At 42.1% G+C, this 25,767-nt stretch overlaps 1 protein-coding gene across 32 annotated transcripts in view; it reads left to right on the top strand.

Annotated features, from left to right (window-relative positions):
* PDE10A (phosphodiesterase 10A) overlaps positions 1-25,767 on the top strand; it is a 344,897-nt gene that overhangs the window by 269,282 nt on the left and 49,848 nt on the right. For all 32 annotated transcript variants that reach the window (XM_081529694.1, XM_081529715.1, XM_081529708.1 and 29 more), the window contains 6 exons: positions 9,336-9,476; positions 11,854-12,009; positions 13,885-13,935; positions 15,685-15,743; positions 17,627-17,678; positions 25,030-25,172. In XM_081529694.1, coding sequence (XP_081385820.1) covers positions 9,336-9,476; positions 11,854-12,009; positions 13,885-13,935; positions 15,685-15,743; positions 17,627-17,678; positions 25,030-25,172 — 602 coding nt within the window. The remainder of the gene's footprint in view (positions 1-9,335; positions 9,477-11,853; positions 12,010-13,884; positions 13,936-15,684; positions 15,744-17,626; positions 17,679-25,029; positions 25,173-25,767) is intronic.

The raw sequence follows: 25,767 nt of genomic DNA, 5'->3' as shown, positions 1-25,767 counted from the left end.
CAATGGACATCTAGGTTGTAAATGTAGATGTAAATGTAGCTGTAATTGTAAATGCAGTTGTAAATGTAGATGTAAAAATTGATAATAATTTTCATGATTTCTGGTATGCATATTATTGTGTAACTACAGTGGTCCACATCTCAGATTTCTGATAGGCATATTATCGTGTAACTAACTACAGCAGTCCACGTCTTATCACTCCTTCCCTGACGTCTCCACACAATCCGCAGGGATGGTCCACAAGCAGCTGTGTTTGCATCGTGACCCTTGACCTTCAGTCACAGCTGTTTGTGACCCAAACTGGGAGCAGTAGACACCCTGCTGACTCCTGGATTTTGGACTCAGCGTGCTAGCTGTTCTACCTGGAAAGAAATGATATGAACCCTAGGCCGAGCGAGGCTGCCCCGTGGGCTGGCCCTCTTCTGCTCTGTGTGGAGAACGGGAAGGTGGGGAGAGCTTGTGTGCAGAGGCGGAAAGGGCAGAGGACTGGGAGCCTGGTCCGCTGTGCAGGAGCCCCTGACAGGGCCTGGCTCGGAGCTGGGGTCTAGGCTCCCAGACCGCCTGCTCGTGATCACTTGACTGCACTTCTCTACTCTGTTGGTGCAGACTTCTGCCACATTATGATTAAGAAAAAGCTTTTGTAGCTCAAATATCCCAAATGTAATTCTGTTTTGGTTTAGTTGCTAAGCTGTGTCCAACTCTTTGCAACCCCGTGGACTGTAGCCCACCAGGCTCCTCTTTCCACGGGATTCTCCAGGCAAAAGTACTGGAGTGGTTTGCCATTTCTTTCTCTAGGGGATCTTCAAGACCCAGGGATGGAACCCGGGTCTCCTGTGCTGGAAGCGATCTGCATTGCTGACTGAGCCACCAGGGAAGCCCCTAAAATATAATTCTGCACGTATCGAATCCTTTCACTTTTACTTAACATTCACTTTGTAACTTAATTGAGGGATCGGTAATGTCTTCTCAGGCTTTAGTTGGCACCTCATTCTAAACCCCTAAGGTCAACTGATTTACTCTATGTGGTTCTCTCCAGGCTGATGATCTTTGCTCCTTTCTTCCCCACGTGTCAGGGACCAAATGTATCCTGTTTGTTAGGTAGCCCTAGGAATAGCAGGATACAGAGCAAAACTGTAGCCTTTCCCGACCTTCCTAAGTTAGCTTCCTCTCTGTTACACTTTCTTAATGTCAGATCCTTCTCCTTCATGGAACTGAGCTGAACCTGTAATTATATGTTTATGTGCGTTGTTTGATTATTTGCTTATCCAGTTTTCTCTCCAGCATATAAGCCTCACAAAGGCAGAGACCTTTCTCCCTGGGAGGGTAATTTTAGGGGATAATGACTATGTTCTACTCCTGTAAGTCATATTATTCCTTTGGCCCCTTTCAGTGGATATTCTTGAGGTTGTTCCTTTCCTGTTCTGTTTTTAGAGATCAGATATATACTTGTTTTTGCCATTCACCAAAGGAACCACCAATTGAAATCTATTTTGATTAACTCATATAGTTGAGATTTTCTTCCCAACCACTGAGTGGTATGGATTCAAGCCTCACATCCACACAATGCACAGTTATTACTTCTCAGATGAGATTTTTATTTTCTCTGCAGCAATAAATTCAAGATACTCTGGTTTCCTTCACCCCCTTGCAGCTGTGAGTGTCTTCACCCTTCAGACTGAGATGAGCCCCTAGCACTTGGCTGGTCCCGACCCGCGTGGGGGTCTCCTATCAGACTTCCCAGGAATGAGGTCTCAGGCTTTACCTCTGGTCTCCTGTCAGCCATGCGACTCTGCTGAGGTCAATACAGTTGACCCTCGAACAAATCTACGTGTCACTTTACTGCCAGCCCTCAGAATCCACAAGTCCACATCTGCACATTCAATCAGTTGTGGATGTACAGGGCTACTGTGGTATTTATTGAAAGAGATCTGCATGTAAGTAGATCCACACAGATCAAACCCCTGTTCTTCAAGGGTCAACTCTGTATCTAGGGTTTATCTGATGCTCTCAAGAAAAAAAAATATATTGGAATTTGCTCACCTCCCAGAGTCCCTTTGGTTACTTCCTTTTAGATTTCTTTGGATCCTTCCAATCTTCTCAGCCCAGCAATGCCTTATAAAATATTTGTGAAATATTCTTTATCTAGGCTTCAAATAATTTTACAATTGTTTCTTTCAGGAGTGTCAAATTATCTAATCTGCCATATTGCTTGCAACAGATGTTGACATACTTCTAAAATGTAAGCTAACCATATGAAATAAAGTAAAACATTGTTTTTGCACTGATGAGGAGATACATGTGTATTTTCTTATATTTCTTCCTTTGTACATGAAAGACAACATATTATAGATATTTATCATTGTTTTTAAAAATTGTGTCTGGATTTTGAATCATAGTTAGAAAGTATTTCTTAGTGACTCACTTTCAAAACAAAATGTATATACTTTAGTGACAAAATTAAATAATGCAACCCAAATAGATCAATAAAAATTTTAGTCTTGATATCAATAAATATTAATACAAGCATTAAGACAGACATGGCATGGACTAAATCATTCTTATAAAAGTATTAATTTCTTTTTTCACCAATGAGAATCAGTAGAAATAATTTAATTTCTGAAATTGATGCATTGAAAAATATAGCTTAAATAATATTTAAATACATCAAAAGTTATACTGGTAGAATTTAAAACCAACATTCATATTACCAGAGAGAAAAAAAATTAAAACACAGAAGGTTTAGGAGATGTTAGAAAACAACTTAAATGGTATTAAAGCACTAAAAATAAAACATTAAGTGTGATGATTGAACTCATTTTGAAGCTAATTTAAAAGACAATAAAACAATAGAGTGGAAAATAGCAAATTATGACAGCATACTTACAAATGTGAAAATGTAGGTAAAATGGACAATTTTTGAGGAAAATATAAATTGTTCCGTTTGACCCAAATGATGATAGAAAACTAATAGGCCAATAAGCGGAAGAAATTGAATACAGTGTTGAAATGATGTTTGGGATTTTTTTTAAGCCAGTAGGACACTGACAGTGGTTTTCGAGCCCCGGCGTTGTCCAGGCCGTCGTTAGCAGGACACTGACAGTGGTTTTTGAGCCCCGGCGTTGTCCAGGCCGTCGTTAGCAGGACACTGACAGGGTTTTCGAGCCCCGGCGTTGTCCAGGCCGTCGTTAGCAGGACACTGACGGTGGTTTTCGAGCCCCGGCGTTGTCCAGGCCGTCGTTAGCTCTGGGACACGGTGGATGATGCACCAGAGTCGGTTCCTGTCCTCTGAGCTCGCGCTCAACTGGAGACAGCCCTTCAGAAGCAGGAATGTCTGTCCATACTGCTCCAGAGCTTGGGGAGAGAAGGAAAGCTCCCCAGTTAGTTGTTCGGTTGTCCAAAGAGTTTTGATTCTGGAGTTGGATTGTGTGAGTTCCAACTCACTGCTTTGGGATTTTGACAAGATTCTCAAACCTTCTAAATCTTAGTTTGACCTCCATTGGGTAAGCGTTCCGTCGTGTATGTCATTTAACAAGCCATTTTAGACGCCAGCCATGTACCAAAAGCTGTGTTGAATTTACTGAGCCTACAAATAAATAGAGATCATTCCTGTCCTCAAAGAACGTACAGTCAGTAGGAGAAATGAAGAAATCCACAGTTGGTTATACTGCATGATGACATGTGAGCAGAGAGGAACCAGGGTGCTCCGGGCCCCCACCTTTGATTGGCTGGTGGGGCCTGGGGTTGGTAACGTTGAAATGAGCTTGCATGGTGAGCTCTGTTTGAACAGAGCTTAGGCAACCTCTCCCTTAGTAGACAAGAAGGAAAAGGAAGGAGGAAGCAGTCTGTGAGAAATCTAGAAAAGGAAGCTTTTTGTGTTCTGACCAATATCGGTGTCCGGCACGTAACGTATATAGGGCACTCTTGAAATACTTGTTGGGCAAAACTGATTTTTCCATGATTAAGAATTTTTGCTTAATACCTAGTCACATACTTCGGTTACTATGTAACATACTTTATAATGTTCTAACATAGGTTGTTTTTTTTTTTAATATTACCTATAAGAGCAGTTTGTGAAAGCTGAAAAATTTGTGATCTCTAATTATTCGTCAAACTTTATAATTCATAAAGTAAGTTCATAGATAGCTTTTTATGCGTTAGTTTAGAGTAGCAGTGTGCCTTTGTCAGTGCCCAGTGAACTTCAGTAAGAATTATGCAAACGGAGTTGGGGATCCGGCTCCCGGTCCAGGAACTTGGGGCGAGTTGGAATTCAGTTACTCTCCAGTGCCATCTAGTGTCTCCAAGAAAAATAACGTAATGGTGAGCCTCAGTCATTTGCTTTCTTCTTAAAAAGTGTTTCCAAACTTTAACTGGTTGTGAGTTGAAGCCTTAACATAAAAGTGAAGTTTCATGAATAAATTGAACTTTGAATTGTGAATGGGAAGAAAGATGAGAGCAGATGTTTACCACGTAAAGTAGACATCTCTTTAGTTGATGCTGTTGAATCAGTTTGCCGACTCATCAAAAAATCTTTTTTTTTTTTTAAGAAATAATGTGCAGTAGTCTAGTCTATGGTTCTTTTTCCACTGAACCTATTTCTAAAAAGTTGACTTTTTAAAATAACTTGAATGCTTTTTTATTTCTTCATTGAGTCAGCTTAGTCATTATGACTACCGTTACCAATCTCCTTTAGCTTAAATGGTTTAACTTTAGAACTATTTTTTAAAATGTACTGTTACCACAAAAATATTGGATAGTTCATCATGAGTTTCTTTGAAATACTGAAAAAGCTAATTTATTCCCTGCCACCGCATGGCGCCTGGACTGATTTCCAGCCCTGTGGCCAGCCTCCTTGCTGGTGTTAGGAGGGGAAGGGCCTTGTCTGGTCGCCTGCAGAGCCGTCAGGCGCAGCGACCAGGGGTCAGGGGTCAGGGGCACGCCCTGATGCATGGAACTCTTCTCGAAAGGGTCGGGTCGGCTGAGACTTGAAGCTGTGAACCTTTTCTTTGTTCTCAGTTTTCATCTCTAGCCTCTAAAACATTTGTGCTAATAAAAGTTTTCATAGATTTATACAACATTAGAGCAGAAATTAATTTAGAGACTCATCTCAACACTGGATGTTATAGATTATAAATGTGTGTAAAGGAAAGGAAGGAAAGTGAAGTCGCTGAGTCGTGTCTGACTCTTTGCGACCCCTGGACTGTAGCCCGCCAGGCTCCTCTGTCCATGGGATTCTCCAGGCAAGAGTACTGAAGTGGGTTGCCATTTCCTTCTCCAGGGGATCTTCCTGACCCAGGGATCAAACCCAGGTCTCCCACATTTCAGGCAGATGCTTTAACCTCTGAGCTACCAGGGAAGCCCATAAATGTGTGTATAATCGCCTTAATATATTTAATATGTTACGCAGTGATATTTGATGAAAGTTTTCATTTATCTTCCTGTGAAAGTAAATAATGAGTATAATCTTTTTTCATCTTATTAATTTGAACATTCCAGTCAAATTCTTATGTCAAAATTCATAAGAACTGACATGGGGGCGTGGGAGGTACAAGCCTTGGGATGTAACATAGGCTTCCAAGGATGTGTTTTATTACAATATGGCAAATATAGCCAACATTTTGTAATAACTTTAAATTGAAAGTAAACTTTAAGTAGTGTATTAAAGTTTTTAAAAAATACATCTTTAAAAATCTCATAATGATTGATTTTGAAAAATAAAGTCCATGCTTCATTTTTCCGTTTCTTTATAAAAACTTTTTTCCATCCATCAGTTGTTAATGCGTTAGTGCAGGACCCTCATTGATGAAAAATGCAAAATGTGTCTTATAAATTATGATTATTTTGAAACATGAAGAACCAAAGCAAGACTTGGCTTACCAGATCACAGAATGTACTATAAATTACAGTAATTAAAACAGTGTGGTAGAAAAATAAATCAAGTGGTACAGAATTGAGAGTTCAGAGACAGACCCACGTGAACCTGAGGACATATGCGATGAAAGTGTCGGTTCAGCCAGTGGGAAAAAGAAGACTATTCAATCCGTAACTATCTTTTTGATTATTTCTGTGGAGTGAGTTAAGATAGATTTAACAAACTTTTCTCTATTCCTGAATACCTGTAATATGCAGCTTCTAACTTGGAGGTTTGTTATTGACATTTTCTGTTTGCAGTAATAACTGCCCACTAGCGCAATCAACCTCAGAGATCACGTACAACATGCCGTTACTGAAAACACACTCCAAATGAATCCGAGAAGGATGATTTAATCAGGAATGATGCCAGGAAGGGAGCTGTTGCACAGGGGAACCGTATGGAGTTAAAAAAAAAATGCCACCCAAAAAGAGTGGGAAACTTCTAGTACAGAGGAGAGACACTGAAGCTGTGAAACCATCAAAACAGGTGTCTGACCCGGTCAGCCCTAACTTTCCCTACATGTGATAAGAGCTTTCGGCCTTCACGACAACTTACTTGTTTGTTAGCACTTGCCCTTAGTTCTCATTTGTAAGCATTTCTGTTTGATAAACGTGAGCAAAAATCATAATCAAATTAGTAAAACAAGTGCAAAGTCCCCACTGTAAAGAATAATTTAATTTTTGATAATTATTTTCCATGAGAAGTTTTCCACATTCAGTCAGGTAATTGAAGGGTTTCTAAATCATTTATTTTCAGCAAGTCTAGTATGTGGTGTAGCTTCCCACATACCCACGGCGCATTATTTGCTTGTCTATTTTTCGTTCATCATCTAGAAAGTCTGCATAGAGGCAATCAATGTTTATATTAAATAAATGATCTAATAATACAGGACCATATAAGCTCGTTCGTCATGAAGCTAAATGTAACTTGAAACTGAAGTGAAGTCATTCAGTCGTGTCCGACTCTTTGCGACCCCATGGACTGTAGCCTACCAGGTTCCTCCGTCCATGGGATTTTCCAGGCAAGCATACTGGACTGGGTTGCCATTTCCTTCTCCAGAGCAGTAACTTGAAGATATTACTAAATTCAGCCTTAATGGTCTTATAGAAAAGTCAACCAAAAAAAGTGTCTGTTGTATATCTTCAAACAACAACACATACAGTCAGCAACCATTACAAAATACCCAGCGCTTCTGTTGGGAGCTTGCTTTAGCATTTATTTTCTGCTGGGGTCACGGGAAGTTCTTTAAAAGTTATCTAAATGACTCGGGTCAATTTAAGTTCATTTCCTGCAGTTCTGACTTTGAGAAGAGAAACATGACTCAGCATCCTTATAATTAACCTTCTCATAGTCTGAAAAAATCATTGTCAATTCCGACTTTTATTCAGCCTACATATACTGTATTTTTTACATTTTTATTGCAGTCATCTCTCTTTCTGTTCTTGGATTATTTTGCTACTCTTCTGTCAATCTTAAGAAAGCGTAACGCATTGAATGATATTTTGCAAGATAGATACTAAACCTAATGAAATTCTTATTTGTTTATGTCACATGTGTGTTGGTGCATAATAGATTACAGTAACTATTATAAAAACAGTGACTGACTTCTAGCCACTTTAAAAGTGCCTATGGTCCAATTGTCAGTTATCATCGCATATGTAGTTAAATTTAAAAAATTTTTTTAAAGTGTGTAACTTGTATTTAAATATTTTAAGCTTAATACTTTTTAAAAGAAGCAATTTAAAACTGTTTTTCACAGATATTGTACTTAATAGCAAATTACTGCTTAAACCCAATCCTAGCTAATGTAGATATACTAATGAATAAAACTATTTTGAACTTATCATCTTTAGATAATGGTGACTTAAGCACATGGAATGAGCCAAGGCTCCGTTTTCCTCCTCTCTGCTCCCAGTGATTGAAGTAGCTCAGGTTTATAGGGCTCAATCCCTTGTAAGATTTTATTGGAAGAAAGGATTCTTTGACATTCTGTGTGTGTGTGTGTGTGTGTGTGTGTGTGTGCAGGCGCGCTCACGTGGGCTTAGTCGTGTCTGACTCTTTGTGACACTGTGGACTTAGCCCGCCAGGCTCCTCTGTCCGTGGGGTCTCCCAGGTAAGAGTACTGGAGTGGGTTGCCATTTCCTCCTCCAGGGCATCTTCCTGATCTGGGGATTGAGCCTGCGTCTTCTGCGTCTTCGACATTCCAAATGGAGCTGGAAAACCACATCATCAAAAAAGCAACACATCAGAGGATTGCCTAATACTTACTAGTTCAAAAGGCCATCATCCTTAAGTTACAGCAGTCCAATTTAAGAGGGAGGTGGGAGGGGGGTTCAGGAGGGGGGTTCAGGATGGGGAACACATGTAAACCCATGGTTGATTCATGTCAATGTATGGCAAAAACCACTACAATATTGTAAAGTAATTAGCCCCCAGCTAAAATAAATAAATTTATTAAAAGAAAAAAACTATACAGAACAGAGGTATATATATATATTTGTCAAAATTCATGAAACACTAAACTTAAAATTGATCCAGTTTACTTTATGAAAATTATACTGTAATAAAACTTGTTAAAAAGACAAAAAAAAAAAAGTAAAGTGTTGGGAGAATTTACCAGAACTTTAATATTTTTTAAATTGAGTAGATAATCACAGTACAGTTCTGTCAAAATATTGCTCCCCCTGCCCAGATGATTGGATTAGCAATTCTTGTTTAGTAGAAATTTATTTTAAAATGTTGTTGGGTTTAGTCAAAATAATTGACCATGTTTAAAAAAATAAATTTAAGATACTTTCAAATATTGTCCATCTGCCTTGTCTTTTGAGGGGGAAAGATACACCCAGACTTGTCCAGTTATTTATTTACTTATTTATTTTTGGTGTGTATGTGCGGAGAAGAGCAAAAATTTTACCAAGAGTATTCTAAATCTGTAATCTTATGGGCAGGCCAGTTTCAGGAATGGAGCGGTCGATTATTCAAAAAAAAGAAGTAACATTCTGAGAAAGATTTTTAATGAACATGAAAAAATATAGTCACCTCACATTGACCTTGTAGTTACCGATTCATGTGCCACGTCTGTAGGAAGCGTGGTGCTTCTTGATTGGTAGTTTCTAGAGCCCAAGGTCGGCTTACATTTCTGTCTCCACTTTAGTATTTTCTGTGGATAAAAATTGGAGGCTGCTGTACGAGTTTTCCCGCACATGGACGTCCGTGCGAGTCCTGCGTCTCGCGTGTGTCTTGTGTTCGTGGGAATTCCCCCTCAGATGCTTAGTTTGGTCATCGAAAGCACCGCCCTCGTTTTGGGGCTCCTCTCCCTTGGCCCCAGATTTCTTGTGATCGTTAAGTGATGTCTGGGAGGCTTTGTGTCCGGTGCCTAAAAGCGCAGGACAGTTTCTAGAACACGTTCTCTTCACCTTCACAGAGCCTTTGTGTGTTCATCCCGCCTGGAATCAAAGAAGGAAAACCCAAGCTCATCCCCGCTGGTCCCATCGCCCAGGGCACCACCACCTCTGCCTACGTGGCCAAGTCCAGAAAAACGTTGCTGGTGGAAGACATCCTCGGGGTGAGTGGCTTTTCACCCTTTGTGACATTTGTAACCCGAAGTATTTAAGAAAGACAACGTATACTATTGATGCTTTAACTTAAACCATGTTATAGCAGCATAAAAGCAAGATACCGATCAATAAAAGGATTTGTATGTAAATGAATTCTTTGTACTCCAAGAAATATATCTGATAACCTCCTAAGAGCTAGGTTTGAGTAGTTCTTTCAACATTTGCCTGTATGCTTACATACACATAAACTGAATGATTGCTGTTTGCTGTTTCGTATCCTAGCAGGACAGAATTGAATGAGTTAGCTATGTGACGAACTGCCCCAGACTTTAGTGGTGTCATGCAACAACCACTCACAGTCTCTGGACCGGCCATTCTGCTGATCCAAGCTTTCTCACATGTCTGAGGTCGTCTGGGCGTCCCTTGGGAGCTGGCCAGGCTAAGGTGGCCTTTGCTCTCTGTGTGTGCCCCCATCCCTTCCAGTAAGGCTAGCCTGGCAGGTTATAGTGGTGGCAGGGGTCAGAGAGAAGTGGACACATGCAGGTGAGTTTTCAAGCCTCTGCTTGCATCAGTCAGATTCACGACCCTCAGTTTAGCCACCCAAATCACATAGGGGGCCAGACTCAGTGTAGTCTGACCAAGGCCAGGGGTACAGAGACCAGGACCAGATGGAGCCCTCGGACCACTCTCCCCCAGTATATGTGTGCGTCGTGATGAGATGTCACTGCGTGAGCTCAGACTTTGAAACTGACCAGCATACAAACAAGTGTGTAGGTGTCAGGAGTTTGCTCTGAAAAAGTGCTGAACTGGAGTCGCAAAATCTAGATTTTATTTTTGCCACTAATTATCTGTGTGACCTTGAACAAATCAGGTTGCTAGTTGCTGTAATCAAAAAGAAAAAAGCTATCAAAAAGTTACCAAAAAGAAAAAAGAGTGCTTAAAATACACATTTCACAGTATAATTATATAGATAAGAATATTATAGTTGTCAAACTTCCTAAGAGACTATATCTTCATCATTCTCACCACAGAAAAGAAAAGACAATCTCACTGCTGATGGAGGTCCCAGCAGCACTGGCCGTCCTAGTACAGGGTCCAAACGTAGCGGATCAGCTCGCTGGACACCTTAACCCCCCACGATGATGTACACCAAGGCTATCTCATTTTTAAGAAGTAAATGTTAAAAGTAGATATGCTATAAATTGTCACTTAAAATTCTGTGTTATACATATATACAAGCTTTCCAAAGATCTGTAAATTACAAAGGCTAGATCTGTGCTAGTTTTGATTCATGCAGAAAGTGAGTAAATAGAATTGATGGTTTGATATTAATTCATTCAGTTTTCTTGTATTCCTTTGAGTGGTTTTGCTAAGTTAGGAAGTGAAGTAGAAGAATCAGTTTCATTTCTTATCATAGGTGATGGGTGATTACTGCTTGATTTGAGGACCCAATATGGGTCTTTGCGGTTCAGTTATAATAACTCTCATTAACCTGTGTTTTTGTGTTTTTCTGACCTTAAAAAATAAGAGAAAAAATTATATAAATATAATTTCCTATGGCATTTGGAGTAATTTTCACATGTGACTTTATACCTCTGAAGCTCTTAATTTTAACACTAAAAGGTGAGGAATAAAAAAGTGTTGCTTAGAACTGCTGGTATGCTCAGTCATGTCCTATTCTTTGCAACCCCATGGACTGTAGCCCACCAGGCTTCTCCGTTCATGGATTTCCGCAGCAAGAATACCAGAGTGGGTTGCCATTTCCTCCTCCAGGGGGTCTCCCAGACTCAGAGATTGAACCCATGTCTCCTGTCACTCCAGCATTAGCAGGTGGATTCCTTACCACTTGAGCCACCTGGAAAGCCATCGTAATTACTTTTATTATTGCATGAAGCTATGTATATTCATTCATTAATTGAATTCTCCTGTATAATGATAAAGAAACGTTACGCATTATCTGCGTCTAAGCCCCATGTTGCTGAAGTTATCTTAAACAGCTCAGGGGAAAAGAATCCGCCTGCAGTGCTGGAGTCAGAGGAGACGAGGGTTCGAGCCCTGGGTTGGGAAGATCCCTTGGAGGAGGAACTGGAAATCCACTCCCGTGTTCTCGTCTGGGAAATCCGTGGACAGAGGAGCCAGGGGGGCTACAGTCCAAAGGCTCGCAAAGAGTCAGACGCGACTGGGCAGCTAAGCACAGCAGAAGCACAGCCCATGTTGTTCAAGTTTTCTTAAACCAGGTTTACAGTGACCGTCAGCGTTTGGTTTTCCTTTGAAAAGGACTGCTGATTATGGCTTACAAGTACTAGAGAACTTCTGATAGAATCATAAATTAATGATTCCATTTCTTTCAAAGAATTTATATCTTTCCCCCTCCTACTTTTTTAGGATGAACGATTTCCAAGAGGTACTGGGCTGGAATCAGGTACGCGGATCCAGTCTGTTCTTTGTTTGCCGATTGTCACTGCGATTGGGGACTTGATTGGCATCCTGGAGCTCTACCGGCACTGGGGCAAAGAAGCCTTCTGTCTGAGTCACCAGGAGGTGAGCCTGAGCTCTGCCTGTGGGGGTCTCAGCTGTGCCCAGTTCATCGAAGGTGCTTATTGATCCTGTCCAGTTAATGAATGAATATCTAGTGAGTGAATATTTAAAACCGGAACTAGTTCAGAAATGTTTTGATAGCAATACTAATGATTTTTAAAAACTTTTTTTCATTTTGCAGTGATAATGATGTAGAAATATAGTAATTTATTGCAGTAAGGATCCATTTTGACAATAAATGTAAAATACCATCTTGCTAATCAAATTAAGCCGTAGTGTGGCTTTGGAGGGTTTTCACATTCTGGTTGACTTTGTGTCCCCTTAGAGAGTCCCTCTTCCTAGAATGTGTCCTGAATAAATGCTCTAGCGTTAGAAACATTTGGGAAACATCCCTAGTGGCTCAGGGGTAAAGAATGTGCCTGCCAGGGCAGGAGATGCGGGTTCGATCCCTGGGTCAGGGAGATCCCCTGGAGAAGGAAATGGCAGCCCACTCCAGTATTCTTGGCCGGGAAATCCCATGGACAGAGGAGCCTGGCGGGCTACAGTTCTATAGGGTCGCAAAGAGTTGGACACGACCTAGCAACTAAACCACAACAACAGCGTCTGTTCCCTGTTCCTTGAATGGGAACAGCTCATAGCACTGAGCCGAAGAGTATCATGCCCTCTCCATCACCCGCAGCGCTCGTCCAGGCACCTGGGTGGCCGGCTCCCTGTCCCCTCGCCTAGATGACCGTCCGCCGCTCCAGCCCCTTCACTCCCCGCCGCCGCGCTGGGGCCTTGCGCACGGCTGGTTCCTCTCCTGTGGGTCCCGCACCTCGGTTCCCCCTCTGCTCAGAGTGCTCCTGTCCCCACGCGGCCGCCTCCTCCAGGAGCATGCTCTGATGTCACGCGCTCAGGGTGGCATCTGCCCTGAGCCCTGCGCGCAGACGCGAGCGGGCACCTGCTCCCTAAGAGCAGCGCTGGGCCCCGGCAGGCGCCCAGGAATACTCCTTAGATGAGCCGGGAAAACAAACAAACAGAAAAAGAGATAGGATAGCTAGTAGTTTAAGCACTTGTCAGCAAAGTTTGGGAAACTTTTCCTCATTTTAAAGTGGTCACAAGCAACTCATTTGAGTCAGTCCCGATGAGGTGGATGAACTCGGAGCCTGTTATACAGAGTGAAGTAAGCCAGAAAGAGAAAGACAGATACTGAATAGTAACGCATGTTTGTGGAATTTAGGAAGATGGTACCGTCCAGCCAACATGCTGGGCAGTGCAGGAGACACATATAAAGAACAGACTTTGGGGCTCAGTGGGAGGAGGCGAGGGGGGATGATGTGAGAGGATAACATTGAAACAGATGCATTAGCATGTGTGAAGTAAATGACCAGTGCAAGGGCTATGCCTGGCGCCGGGCACCCAGAGCCGGTGCTCTAGGACAGCCCGGGGGGGCGGGGGAGTGGGTAGGGAGGTGGGAGGCGGCTCGGGATGTGCACATGTGCCCCTGTCGCTGTCTGGCAGAAACCATCACAAAATTGTAAAGTAATTATCCTCCAGTTAAAATAATTAATTAAACAAAAAAGAAGGAAAGAAAATGGTCACTAGAAGCCTTTTGAATAGTGATTTTGTTGAAGTGAAAAATAATAATTTTATGATAAGCTCGTTGGATGACCGCGCTCTTAATCAGTTGATCTTCCTTTTTATCCCAAATTAAGAGGAACAAGAGAGCATCACACTCAATCGTAAAGACGTGGGAAATAGAAAAGGGAATTTTGTATGCATCTGACAGCTTGGTTTTCCAGAACGTTCAGAGGTGCGATGCGCTCACACCCTTCAGCCGGCGGCCTCCGCTGGGCCTCTGCACGGCGGGAGCCCCTCACGCGCTCTCTCTGTTCTCAGGTCGCGACGGCGAACCTCGCCTGGGCCTCCGTGGCCATTCATCAAGTGCAGGTGGGTGCTTGGGGCGCGGCCACACGGGTGCCCGGGAAAGCGGGGCGCTGGGGCACATCGCCAGGGGGTGGTCACGGGGTCCTGAGAGAGGGGGGTGCTGGGGCACATCGCCAGGGGGCAGAGTGGGGGCCCCCGGGAGAGGGGCACTGGGGCACATCGCCAGGGGACAGAGTGGGGGCCCCGAGAGAGGGGCGCTGGGGCACATCGCCAGGGGGCAGAGTGGGGGCCCCGAGAGAGGGGCGCTGGGGCACATCGCCAGGGGATGGCCACGGGGCTTCCCGAGAGAGGGGCGCTGGGGCACATCACCAGGGGATGGTCACGGGGCCCCCCAGACAGGGGCGCTGGGGCACATCGCCAGGGGACAGAGTGGGGGCCCCGAGAGAGGGGCGCTGGGGGCACATCACCAGGGGACATTCACAGGGCCTCCCGAGAGAGGGGCGCTTGGGACGCATCACGAGGAGGCAGAGTGGGGGCTAGCGAGTCACCCAGGGCTTTCTTTGTGGATATTAGATGTTTTCCTATTTTTAAAATGTGTCATCTGATCACTTCTATTTACTTACTCCCTGCCTTAAATGTCTTCCAACCAATTCTTTTATATATTTAAATAGGATGTTAAATCATTTGCATTTCTTATCATGGTTTTTGTTTTCCACTGAAAGCCCAGGAATGATATCCTACTGGCAGTAACCTTGATATTTTTATGATCCATTTCCTAAATTAAAACATCCACTAAACTTAGTGGTATATGAAAACAATAATCTTAAATTTAAGTTCCTTGATTCTCTTGAAAATGTGATCTAATTTAAAAGGTCACAAACTGCATAGAGTTTCCCTGATAACTAGAGTCTTAAGTTCAGGAACATGGCAGCAACAGAATTCTGTTTTGTATCTTCCACTGTTTCTTGTTTTGTGTAAGTCCATTTCAGCAAACTCAAATTGGTGAGGAACTGTCTGATAGGGAGAAAATGTGTGTGTGTGTATATATATATATATATATATACATCAGTTCAGTCACTCAGTTGTGTCCGACTCTTTGTAACCCCATGGACTGTAGCAAGCCAGGCCTCCCTGGCCATCACCAACTTCCAGAGCTTGCTCAAACTCATATTCATTAAGTCAGTGATGCCATCCAACCGTCTCATCCTCTTACGTCCCCTTCTCCTCCTGCCTTCAGTCTTTCCCAGCATCAGGGTCTTTTCCAATGAGTCAGTTCTTCCCATCAGGTGGCCAAAGTATTGGAGTTTCAGCTTGAGCATCAGACCTTCCAATGAACACCCGGGACTGATCTCCTTTAGGATGGACTGGTTGGATCTCCTTGCAGTCCAAGGGACTCTCAAGAGTCTTCTCCAACACCACAGTTCAACAGCATCAGTCCTTAGACACTCAGTTTTCTTTATAGTCCAACTCTCACATCCATACATGACTACTGGAAAAGCCATAGCTTTGATTAGATGGACTTTTGTTGGCAAAGTAATGTCTCTGTGCATATATATATGTAAAACAAATTAAAAAAATAAAATATATGTGTATATATATATACTAAGATAATGGTATGAGAAGCAAGGGCTACCTTGATCTGACAGTACTGAACATAGGCGGGATATATGCTCAAGTACAATTTTTAAAAACCTTGAAGTAGTGATTGTGTTATGCCTTTTTAAATAAATAAGGTACATAATATTCTGGATGTTTCATTCCTAAAATAAACAAAACTCCCTCAAGATTAATAGCCGCTGTTTTGTATGGCAGGTATGCAGAGGTCTTGCCAAACAGACTGAACTGAATGACTTTCTACTGGACGTATCAAAGTAAGTGTTCATTTCTAGGGACGTGGTGGCTCTAACTGGTCACCAGTTTAGCTCAGGCGCCAGCCCTGACCACGACAGACTGCTGTCCACTGCAGTCAGTAGCCGAAGATCAGTCTTTATCAGGCACGTGATCTGGTAAGTGTGGTCCATCATGTTTGGGATCAGAGAGTTTCAATCTCATCCACGTTCACTTCACAAGTGAAGGATCAGAGACATATATGTGATCATCTTAATTTGCAATTCGGCATATCTGTAAATGACTCACTAGAAGGTGTAAGAGACTATACAGAGAGATACCTTACGTGTTTCTGTTTTCGTAGGAGAGAATTGACAGCAGTAGAAGGAGGGGAAATGTTGTAGTTTATCATTTTCTCTGGCCTTTTCTGTGAACATCAGTAAATTAAAACATACTATTAACATTATTGTTTCAATTTTCCCGTGTGTAGTAGCTCAGATGCCATTCTCAAGAAGATGCTACATTTCCCTGGAGTTTAACCTAGGAAAACTCTCTTAGGCTGGCAGTGGAAGCAAGTACAGATATTTATTAAATGTCAGATCCACACCACGTTTGCTTGCTACAGGGAAGGTCATGTATTAATATCTCTCTGACTGTCCGCTCAGTGGTTGAGATCTGAAAATGCCCCAGGATGTGGTAGCTTCAGGGCCCCACCCCATGACAGATTATTAACTCAAGGAGTACTCTGCAGCAGCTCTGACGCTGTTCCCGCTGACGTGTCCCTAGCTAACTCATCACCAAGTCCTGTAACCCCTCACTCGTGATTCTGAAGTTGTGTCTTCGTGTTTTGAAATATTAAATTAGGGAAGTTTGGGTTGGAGGGCGTGCTCTTTTGATACCCTCGGCCAACTATCAGTATCTTCTCTGAGACGAAAGAAACAGTGTCTGGACACCTGATGTGACTGCTTCAGAGACACCGAGAAAGGGAAGCCATGCTCGGCCTATCTGAACACTTTGCAAGCCTCCCAAAGTCCAGTTAAAACCCTCATGGGACACCTGAAATCTCTTCCCCAGCGGGAAACCCATTTTCTTCACCCTGTTCCTTGCAGGATATTCCTCAGTGGATGTTCTAACTAAGCATATTAACAGCTTCAAGTCAGATGATTTCTCTTCTTGAAAAGGGCATTGTTTATTGCTATAAGTTATCTTAATCCTGCATACATGGCTAAATTCTCACAGACCTAAACTGAGAGCAGTACCTTGCCAATAGTCTACATTAAGAGTATTTGCTACATATTCCCTGGAGCACATGCCTGCTGATTTATCCGTTTCTCCGGTCTACATTTTAATGTATGTGCCATATGCCCCACAAATATTTACTTGCGGTTCATACTGATGAATCTATATTTACTTGTGTAGAGTTGTCAGGTCCTCATCATTACTGATATTTCTTCTCAAATGAATTTCCCTGCTTTTTTTTAAATACAGTTAAACTACATTCTAGCTTTTGGGGTTTTCAATGATTATTTATATTTTTATCTTATTAATGAGATTTAGCAAATTTAAATACTTTTAGTTTATATCAAAGTTATTAATGAGATGTTAAATTTGATGAACCAATTTTATTTCTTCATCGTTTTAGTTAAATGCTACAAACTTTTTCTCTACCTTGAATGCTTGCTGATAAAATAATTACTGAAGGCGATCTCTGGAATTAGAGCCCTTATACAATGTCAATGATAAACTTTCATTTATCTCTTTAAAATAATATTATTGGTTGTTTCCACAAAAGGACAACAGTCAAACAACATATACCTTTCTGTTTTTTTTATTTAAATGTAGACAAAATTGGGAAATGTATTCAAAGTTTAATATATTCTGTGTTCTAATAACATTACTTAAAGATTTTTACCTTTGTTTTTTTCAGAACGTATTTTGATAACATAGTTGCAATAGATTCTCTACTTGAACATATAATGGTAGGTTGCCTTCTGTTTTAAAAATGATTTTGTTTAACCCTTAGTCATGTCCTAATATGGGCTTCCCTGGTGCTCAGATGGTAAGGAATCTGCCTGAAATGCAGAAGACACAGGTTCTATCCCTGGGTTGGGAAGATCCCCTGGAGAAAGAAATGGCTACCCACCCCAGTCTTCTTGCCTGGAGAATCCCGTGGACAGAGGAGCCCGGCGGGCTACATCCATAGAGTCGCAAAGAGTCAGACACGACTGAGAGACTAACACTACTCCTACTACGTATCTTAATATATGATGGAGCGTTTTAATGTACAAGACATACATACTGTTTTCAATATGATGAAAGTGATCTGGAGGCATCACTTGATTGATCTGTCACTTCCGTTAATCTTGGAGGGGTTTTGAAGAATGTTTTGAAAAATACCTCAGAGTTTTCCATTATTTAATGGAGAGCTAACTGGAAAAAGCATTTAGTTTCTTTTTATTTCTTCAGAGTACCTGTGCATGTAGGTTTTATTAGGAATTTCCGATGGATTCTTTCTAACCCCGAGTTTCATTCTACTTGGCTTTAGCCTGAATTATCTCCCTCTTCCAGAAGACTCACAGGCTAGAGCTGAAAGCTCCAGGAGGTAGAGTTTGGTTTTCCCCACATCTGGTGTTGCCGCATTAGTGCTCTGGGAGAGGGTCCACTGAGGGAGGGCTCAGGTGGTGGCGGTGCTGTGTACGTGGACCCACGGGGGCCAGGCAGGCTTGCTTGGCACCATTCATGCCTTGTTGTGTATTTTGATAAGTGTTCTTTCTCCTTCCCATTTTCCTGGTCTTTCCCAAAACATAGTAATCCTGTGCAACAAGGATTTGTTTTCATCTCCAGATTTAATGGGCGCACTGATCTATCCCCTGATGTCACGGCAGGTCAGGCATGGACTGTGCCACGCTCAGTGTCTGGTAGAAACAGCGTTTCCTGAGGGTGATAGAGGGGTTGTTACTTTCAGCACATTCTCTCTGTAAGTAGTTACACTGCTGATTTTACAGCTGACCCTTGAGCTGCATGAGTTTGAACAGGTCCACTTATACGTGGACTGTTTTCAGTAGTAAATACTGCAGCGCGACACGATCTGGAGTTGTGGAGTTTGTAGATGCGGAACGGTGAATACGGAGGAACCGCATATGTGGAGGGCGATAGAAGTTATATGTGGATTTTTTATTGTGTGGGCAGTGTTCAAGGGTCAGCTTTGTTTGGACAGAAAAAGAGAATAACTGATGGCACAGTAAAAAGAAAGATAGCCTCTTTGGTTCTGACAAAATTTAAGGAATTGATAAAGCAATAAAAAGTATTTAAGAAGACATAAAAATATATAATATGGACTGACATACAGCTTGTACAAGGAGTACAAGAAACGCCATTGACCAGTTCTTGTATTCTTAATGTTATGTTAGAAAACAGTTTTATTGACATATGATTCATGTACAAAACAATTAACCCATTTAGAGTGTTTAATTCAGTGGGCTTTAGCGTATTCTCAGACAGCTGCCACCATTGCCGGTCAGTTATAGAACATTTCGTTACTTCGGAAGGAAGCTTCCGAGCGTTTTAGCTGTCCCCCGTTTGTGCCCCAGCCTCTCAACCCCCAGCCCTCAGCAACTACTGATTTACGTTCTCTTCTGTGGATTTAGGTGTTCTAGACATCCCACATAAAAGGCATCATGTAACACATGGCCTTTTCTGTCTGGCTTCTCCCACTTAGCAGAATGTTTCCAGAGTTCATGCGTGTTGTAGTATGTGTCGGTACCTCATTCCTTTTTGTAGGCAGCTAATATTCGGTTGTATGAATATGCACACCACAGTTTTTTAAATCCTTTCATCACCTGGCAGACATTTGAACACATTTTGGCTCATGCAAATGGTACTGTTTGGAACATTTGGGCACATTCTGTTTGTTTGTTGTAACCCCTGGTTTCAGTTGTTTTAGGTAAGCATGGACCTGCTAAGTGCTGTGATTACTCTGGGCTTAACTTTTTGAGTAACAGTCGAACTGTTTCCGTGGCACTTAACACGATTTTACCTTCCTGCCAGCAGTGCACATGGGCTCGTTTCTCCACACTCTCACCAACATTGGCCATTATCTTAATTTTTGATTGTTGCCATTGTAGTAGATGTGAAGTACTATCTCAGTGTGACTCCTGATTAGCATTTCCCTGCTGACTAGTGATAGTGAATATCTTTCCATGTGATGAAACATTCAGATCCATGGGCCGCTTTTTACTTTAGTTTTTAGTGTTGAGTTCTAAGACTCCTTGTGTTTTAGATACCACTCCCTTATTTGATGTGTAATTAGAAAATATTTTTCCCATCTGTGTATTATTAATATCTTTTCACTTTCTTGATAGTACAAAGTACTGAAGTTTTTAATTTTCGTGAAGTCTAATTTATCTTTTTACTTCTGTTGCTCATACTTGTTATGTCATATCTAAGAATCCATTGCCAAATCAGATACCATGAAAACTTACTCCAATATTTTCTTCTAAGAGTTTTGTAGCGTTAGCTTTTATGTTTAGTTAGGGTATTCACTTATGTTAGTTCATTTTTGTTCATGGTGTAAGGGTCCAGTTTCATTCTTTTGCATGTAGCTCTCCAATTTTACTAGCACCATTTGTTGAAAAGACTCTTATTTCTCCTTTAAATGTGTTTTTCCTGGAATCAGTTGAGCATGCACACATTGTTTTCTTCTTAGGGTCTCTGTTCTATTCAGTTGATCTGTATGTCCAGCTTAATGATAGTACCATCTTGTCTTGATTACTGTTGCTTTATAGCAAGTTCTGAAGTCAGCAAGTGTGAATCCTCCAAATGTGTTCTTCATATTCATTTTTCTTTTGGCTATTTTGAGTCCCTTGCAATTCCAGACAAATTTTAGAAACTTGCTTATCAATTTCTACAAATAGTTCATATGGGTTTCTGATAGGTATTTCTTTGACTGTAGATCAATTTGGGGAATATTACCTTCTTAATAATATGAAGTCTTCCAATACAGCAACATGGGTGTTTCCCGTTTATTTAAATTTTCTTAATTTTTTCAACACTATTCTGCAATTTTCAGAGTACAAGCATTGCCCTTATGTTGGTAAAGTTAGTTCTAGATGTTTTATCTTTTAATGCTGTTATGCAGGAGATCTGGGTTCAATCAGTGTAGCTGGGGTTTCCCTGGTGGCTCAGATGATAAAGCGTCTGCCTGCAATGTGGCAGACCTGGGTTCGAACCCTGGGTCGGGAAGATCCCTTGGAGAAGGAAATGGCAACCCACTCCAGCACTCTTGCCTGGAAAATCCCATGGACGGAGGAGCCTGGTGGGCTACAGCCCATGGGGCCACAAAGAGTCAGACACGACTGAGCGACTCCACTTTCACTTTTCATATAGTTGTAGTCTTTACTCCTGAATTGGTTGCTATTATTTTTCTGACTTTTTCATCTACATACATAAGTAAGATTGCTTATCTTTTTTTAAAAAAGATGGCTGTCTTTTTTGCCGGTACTTAAATTCCCTTCCTCATCTGTAATTCAGTTAATGGATATTTTCTCCCTCTGCCCCCTCTCTCACATCAGACTTGCCTCGAGCTTGTCTGTCATTCTGGACTCTTTGGTGTAAGGCAAAAGACGTCACTACCTAACTCACATGAGCCTGGGAGAATCAAGGGGAAATTTCTTAGCTTGTATCACACTGAAAAGACTTGAATGTTCAGAATCCTATGATTGCTGGGCCTGCGGGCTTAAATTATGTCTTCAGGAATACGTTGTTCTGTGTCCGTGCAGCTCACCTCTGTATGGTCCTTGTCCTCTGGAGACTTCACTAACGATAAAAACAGCAAACTTCTACTCCTTCCTTTTTGGCCTTCTAATCTTATATATTTTTTTGACACAACCAGATATTTTCAGTCTCTCTAATTAACTTTTTTGTATGACAGCTGTAATTTCATAGAATTCATTTACTCATGAAATTTACAGTTTAATTATAGCCTTAGTAGTGTCTTTGCTCATCAATTTTGCTTACACTCCAGGTCTTCCTATGCTTTCTTGAATTTATCTATTTATTTTTTTCTTGAACTCATCTCCTTTTCCAAAATAATTCAAAAGTAGTAATTTTCTGAGTACTTTGTACTTCTGAAATATCTTTATTTTGCCTCATGTCTGAGTGTTAGTTTGATTTGGTAAAGAATTTTAAGTTTAAAATGTTTTCCTCAGAAATTTGAAGATACATTTGCACTGAATTGAAATCCTCTATTGCTGTCAAGAATTATTTCCACTTATAAGTAAACCTGTGTTTATATGTAGGAGAGAGAGAGAAGGTGTGTAGGAGACAGGTTGGCTTTTATAATGACCTTGTGGCTCAGTTGGTAAAGAATCCATCTGCAGTGCAGGAGACCACGGTTCTATTCCTGAGTCAGGAAGATCTGCTGGAGAAGGGATAGGCTACCCACTCCGGTATTCTTGGGCTTCCCTGGTGGCTCAGCTGGTAAAGAATCCCCCTGCAGTGTGGGATATCTGGGTTCGATCCCTGGGTTGGGAAGATCCCCTGGAGAAGGGAAAGGCTACCCACTCCAGTGTTCTGACCTGTACAGTCTATGGGGTCACAAAGAGTTAGACATGACTGAGCAACTTTAACTTTTCACTTTCTGAGGCTTGGGGTTCACAACTGTTACCCAAATATGCCTAGGATTTCTTTATTAATTCTTTTCCAGTTTCTGAGTATCATTTCAAACTGAAAGCTTAACATTCATAGAGAATTTAAAAATGTATATTTAGAGTTACTTATCTTAAAGCAGAAGTTTTTCTTACTAGTTATAATTGTTTTCAGTTGATTTTCTTGATTTTTCAACATGTTCAGTAACATCACCTAACATTAGAACTATTGTCTTTTACCTGCTAGTGGTTTAGTAGCTAAGTTGTGTGCGACTCTTGAGACCCCATGGACTGTAGTCTGCCAGGCTCTTCTGTCCATGGGATTCCCCAGGCAAGAATACTGGAGTGGGCTGCCATTTCCTTTTTCAGTCTTTTACCTAGTAGTGTATTAATAATTATGATAACATATCTTTGTCTTGTTCATAACTTTGATGTCTTAACTTTAATAGGATGATTCTGATATTTTATCATTTTGTATGATGTAGACTGTAATTTTCACATATTATTAGGGTGTCTGTGTATACTGATATATGTATGCATATATATTTTTTTCTTCTATTTTACAAAATTTTATCATAAATAATTACTGAATTTTGTTACATATATTTTTTGACAGCCATGATGATAGTCATGTGATTTTTCTCCTTTTTTTTTTATTGCTTTATGAGCTATAATAATAGACTTTCCAATGCTGGAAGTTATGAGTAAAGTGTAATTTTAAATTATTGAAAATTTTAAAATATTATTCTCAAGTTTGACTTGCTGATATTTTTATTTTAATTTTTCTTCTCTTTCCAAGGCAAATTGGTCTATGGTTTCTTTTTTACAGTATCTTTGTCAGTTTCAGCATCAGTGACACAGCAGGGGTTGTAAAAGTAACTGGAGAAGTTTTGTTCTGTCTGAACTTGTGTGTGTTGGTTGCTTAGTTGTGTCTGACTCTTTGCGACCCCAAACTTATTATGAAGGGCCAGCAGTAAAGCTTCATGCTTCGTGGGCCATAGTCTCCTTCAGCTCTTCAAGGCTGCTGTAGTGGCAGCTGTGAATGACTCGTAAAGCGCAGTTCTGTCCCAGTGAAACTTCGTGTGCAAGCCCAGGCAGCGGAGTGGGTTTACAGACCTGCAGACGTTAGCTGATCTTTCTCTCAGCCTGGTTCTGGCCATTTGGAATACAGGGGAGGAAAGGAGGCCGTTTCTACTGCCCTGGAACTCATGAGTCAGCTAGTGGAGGAGAAATCACCTGGGAGTTGATACTCACCATGCCCAGGGTAATTGGTTCACGGTGCATGAGGCACATCCAGTGTTTGTTGGGTGAGTGAGTACAGCTTCTAACAGCAGAGAAGACAAAGACAAAAGATGAGGAAGAACAGGTGCCTAAACCACTCTGATTTCTTTCTATGAAATCTCTAAGGTATTTTACATGAGATCATATATTTTTCCTCTGGCCACAAGGTGGCCTAGGAGCCTTTTGCTCAACTTGGTGATGGTTCTTTTTCTCTGAGCAGTCATTTCATGTCTGTCATCACCCCACTCCAGTACTCTTGCCTGGAAAATCCCATGGATGGAGGAGCCTGGTAGGCTGCAGTCCATGGGGTCGCTAAGAGTCGGACACGACTGAGCGACTTCGCTTTCACTTTTCCCTTTCATGCACTGGAGGAGGAAATGGCAACCCACTCCAGTATTCTTGCCTGGAGAATCCCAGGGATGGCAGAGCCTGATGGGCTGCCGTCTATGAGGTCGCACAGAGTCGGACACGACTGAAGCGACTTAGCAGCAGCAGCAGCAGCAGCAGCATCTAAAGGGTTGAAGTTGCCAGAATTCTGAATATATGTAAACACAACTTTTGTGACATCACTGTTGTCCCAGCCCACTGGGGACAGTGAGAAATGTTGGCATTAGAGAAATACTTGTTGAAGGGAATTGATGAACAAATGAACGGCTATATTAATACACAGTTTTCCATTCAGAAAGAGTAAAGCGTACTTGTTACAAGAGCATAGGCCATGGAAGCAGCTAGTGTGAGTTCAAACACCAGGTCCACCATCTACGAGCCGTGTGATAGTAGACAAGTTACCCCTCTGTGCCTCAGGTTTTCTCATGTGCAAAACGTTATTGTGAGGGTTACGTGAATTAGTGCACATAAGCACCGAAAAACTGGCACATAGTAAACACTTACTAATTGTTGCACACTGTTATTAGTGTAATAAAGTGCAGCTAATGTAAATGTGAACACTTGGAGTCTCATTAGAGGTTGTGTTTCATATTTTTTACAACTGGTGTTTCATAAACACCAACCATCGAAATAGATGCTGGCCTTGGAGCTGGCCTTAGAGCGGACTGAGACTCGGATGAGGGAACCAGGCAGGCCTGGGAGGTTCTGAAAGAGGAGCCAAGGTGGCAGGTTCTCGGGGAGTGAGGCCAGTACCTGCCCCCCAGTCCTCCGGGGGTGCTGTACTGCCCCCGCCCCCGGCACCACAGCGGGGATACAGAGCAGCTGCTGGTGTCCGCCCACGGCCAGGGACAGAGAATTAGTTTCGTCTTCGTATGCCTACATTTATCTAATTACGATGTTCATTTCCCACCCGGTTCCAGGCTAGTATAGCCGCAGTTCCTGTTTACTTCTGATGACGTTTACCTGCAGCCTCTTGCGTCCCTCACCGGCTGACTCTCGCTTTCTCGTTTGTCTGTAGATATACGCGAAAAACCTGGTGAATGCCGACCGCTGTGCCCTTTTCCAGGTAGACCATAAGAACCAGGAGTTATATTCAGACCTTTTTGATATTGGAGAGGAAAAGGAAGGAAAACCCGTCTTCAAGAAGACCAAGGAGATAAGGTACAGCGCGCAGTAGCGTGGCGTCGCTGTGACGGCAGCCGGGCAGGTGTCCTGTCACCCACTTGTCTGTGCCTATTCGCAGGTGCGCTGACAGCACTTGTCATACTGTGATATCATTCCCACCAGGACCCGCCTCCTGAAGGTAGTGCTTCTGGGAATGACATTGCAGTGCCAGCGAAACCGCGCCTAGGAAGCTTTAGCGTCACTCCTGGAAATGCCGTCTTCCGGAGGCGGTCCTTTTGGAAATCATGTTGGAAAAACTTACTAGTGCTCCCAGGTAGGTAAAGGTGCGCCCCACCTGGAGTCTGCAGGGCCTCCTGGGTCTAGGAGCAGGTGCACTTAGACGATTCTGTCCCCTCCCCCTCGCAACCTAGAGCGCTGTCTCCAAGTCCGGACCGCAGTGAAAACTGACCCGGTGTGTTTCCTAACTTCAACACATTATCCTGCAACCCAACAGTTGGTTTAACCGATCCCAGAGCACTCCTGTGCTGCATCTTGAAGCTAAAGAGTTCTTCGGTCTGTCAGTGGCCGCTGTTGTCACGTGAGCAGGACGGCATCTGGCTAGTGGCTCAGTCCTGCCCCCATCGGAGCCCTT

This window comes from Giraffa tippelskirchi, chromosome 9, assembly GCF_054371585.1.
Source record: "Giraffa tippelskirchi isolate mGirTip1 chromosome 9, T2T-mGirTip1v1.2.pri, whole genome shotgun sequence".
Taxonomy (NCBI): Eukaryota; Metazoa; Chordata; class Mammalia; order Artiodactyla; family Giraffidae; genus Giraffa; species Giraffa tippelskirchi.
The sequence above is the reverse complement of the archived record's forward strand: the minus strand, read 5'-3'. Positions and strand labels throughout refer to the sequence as shown.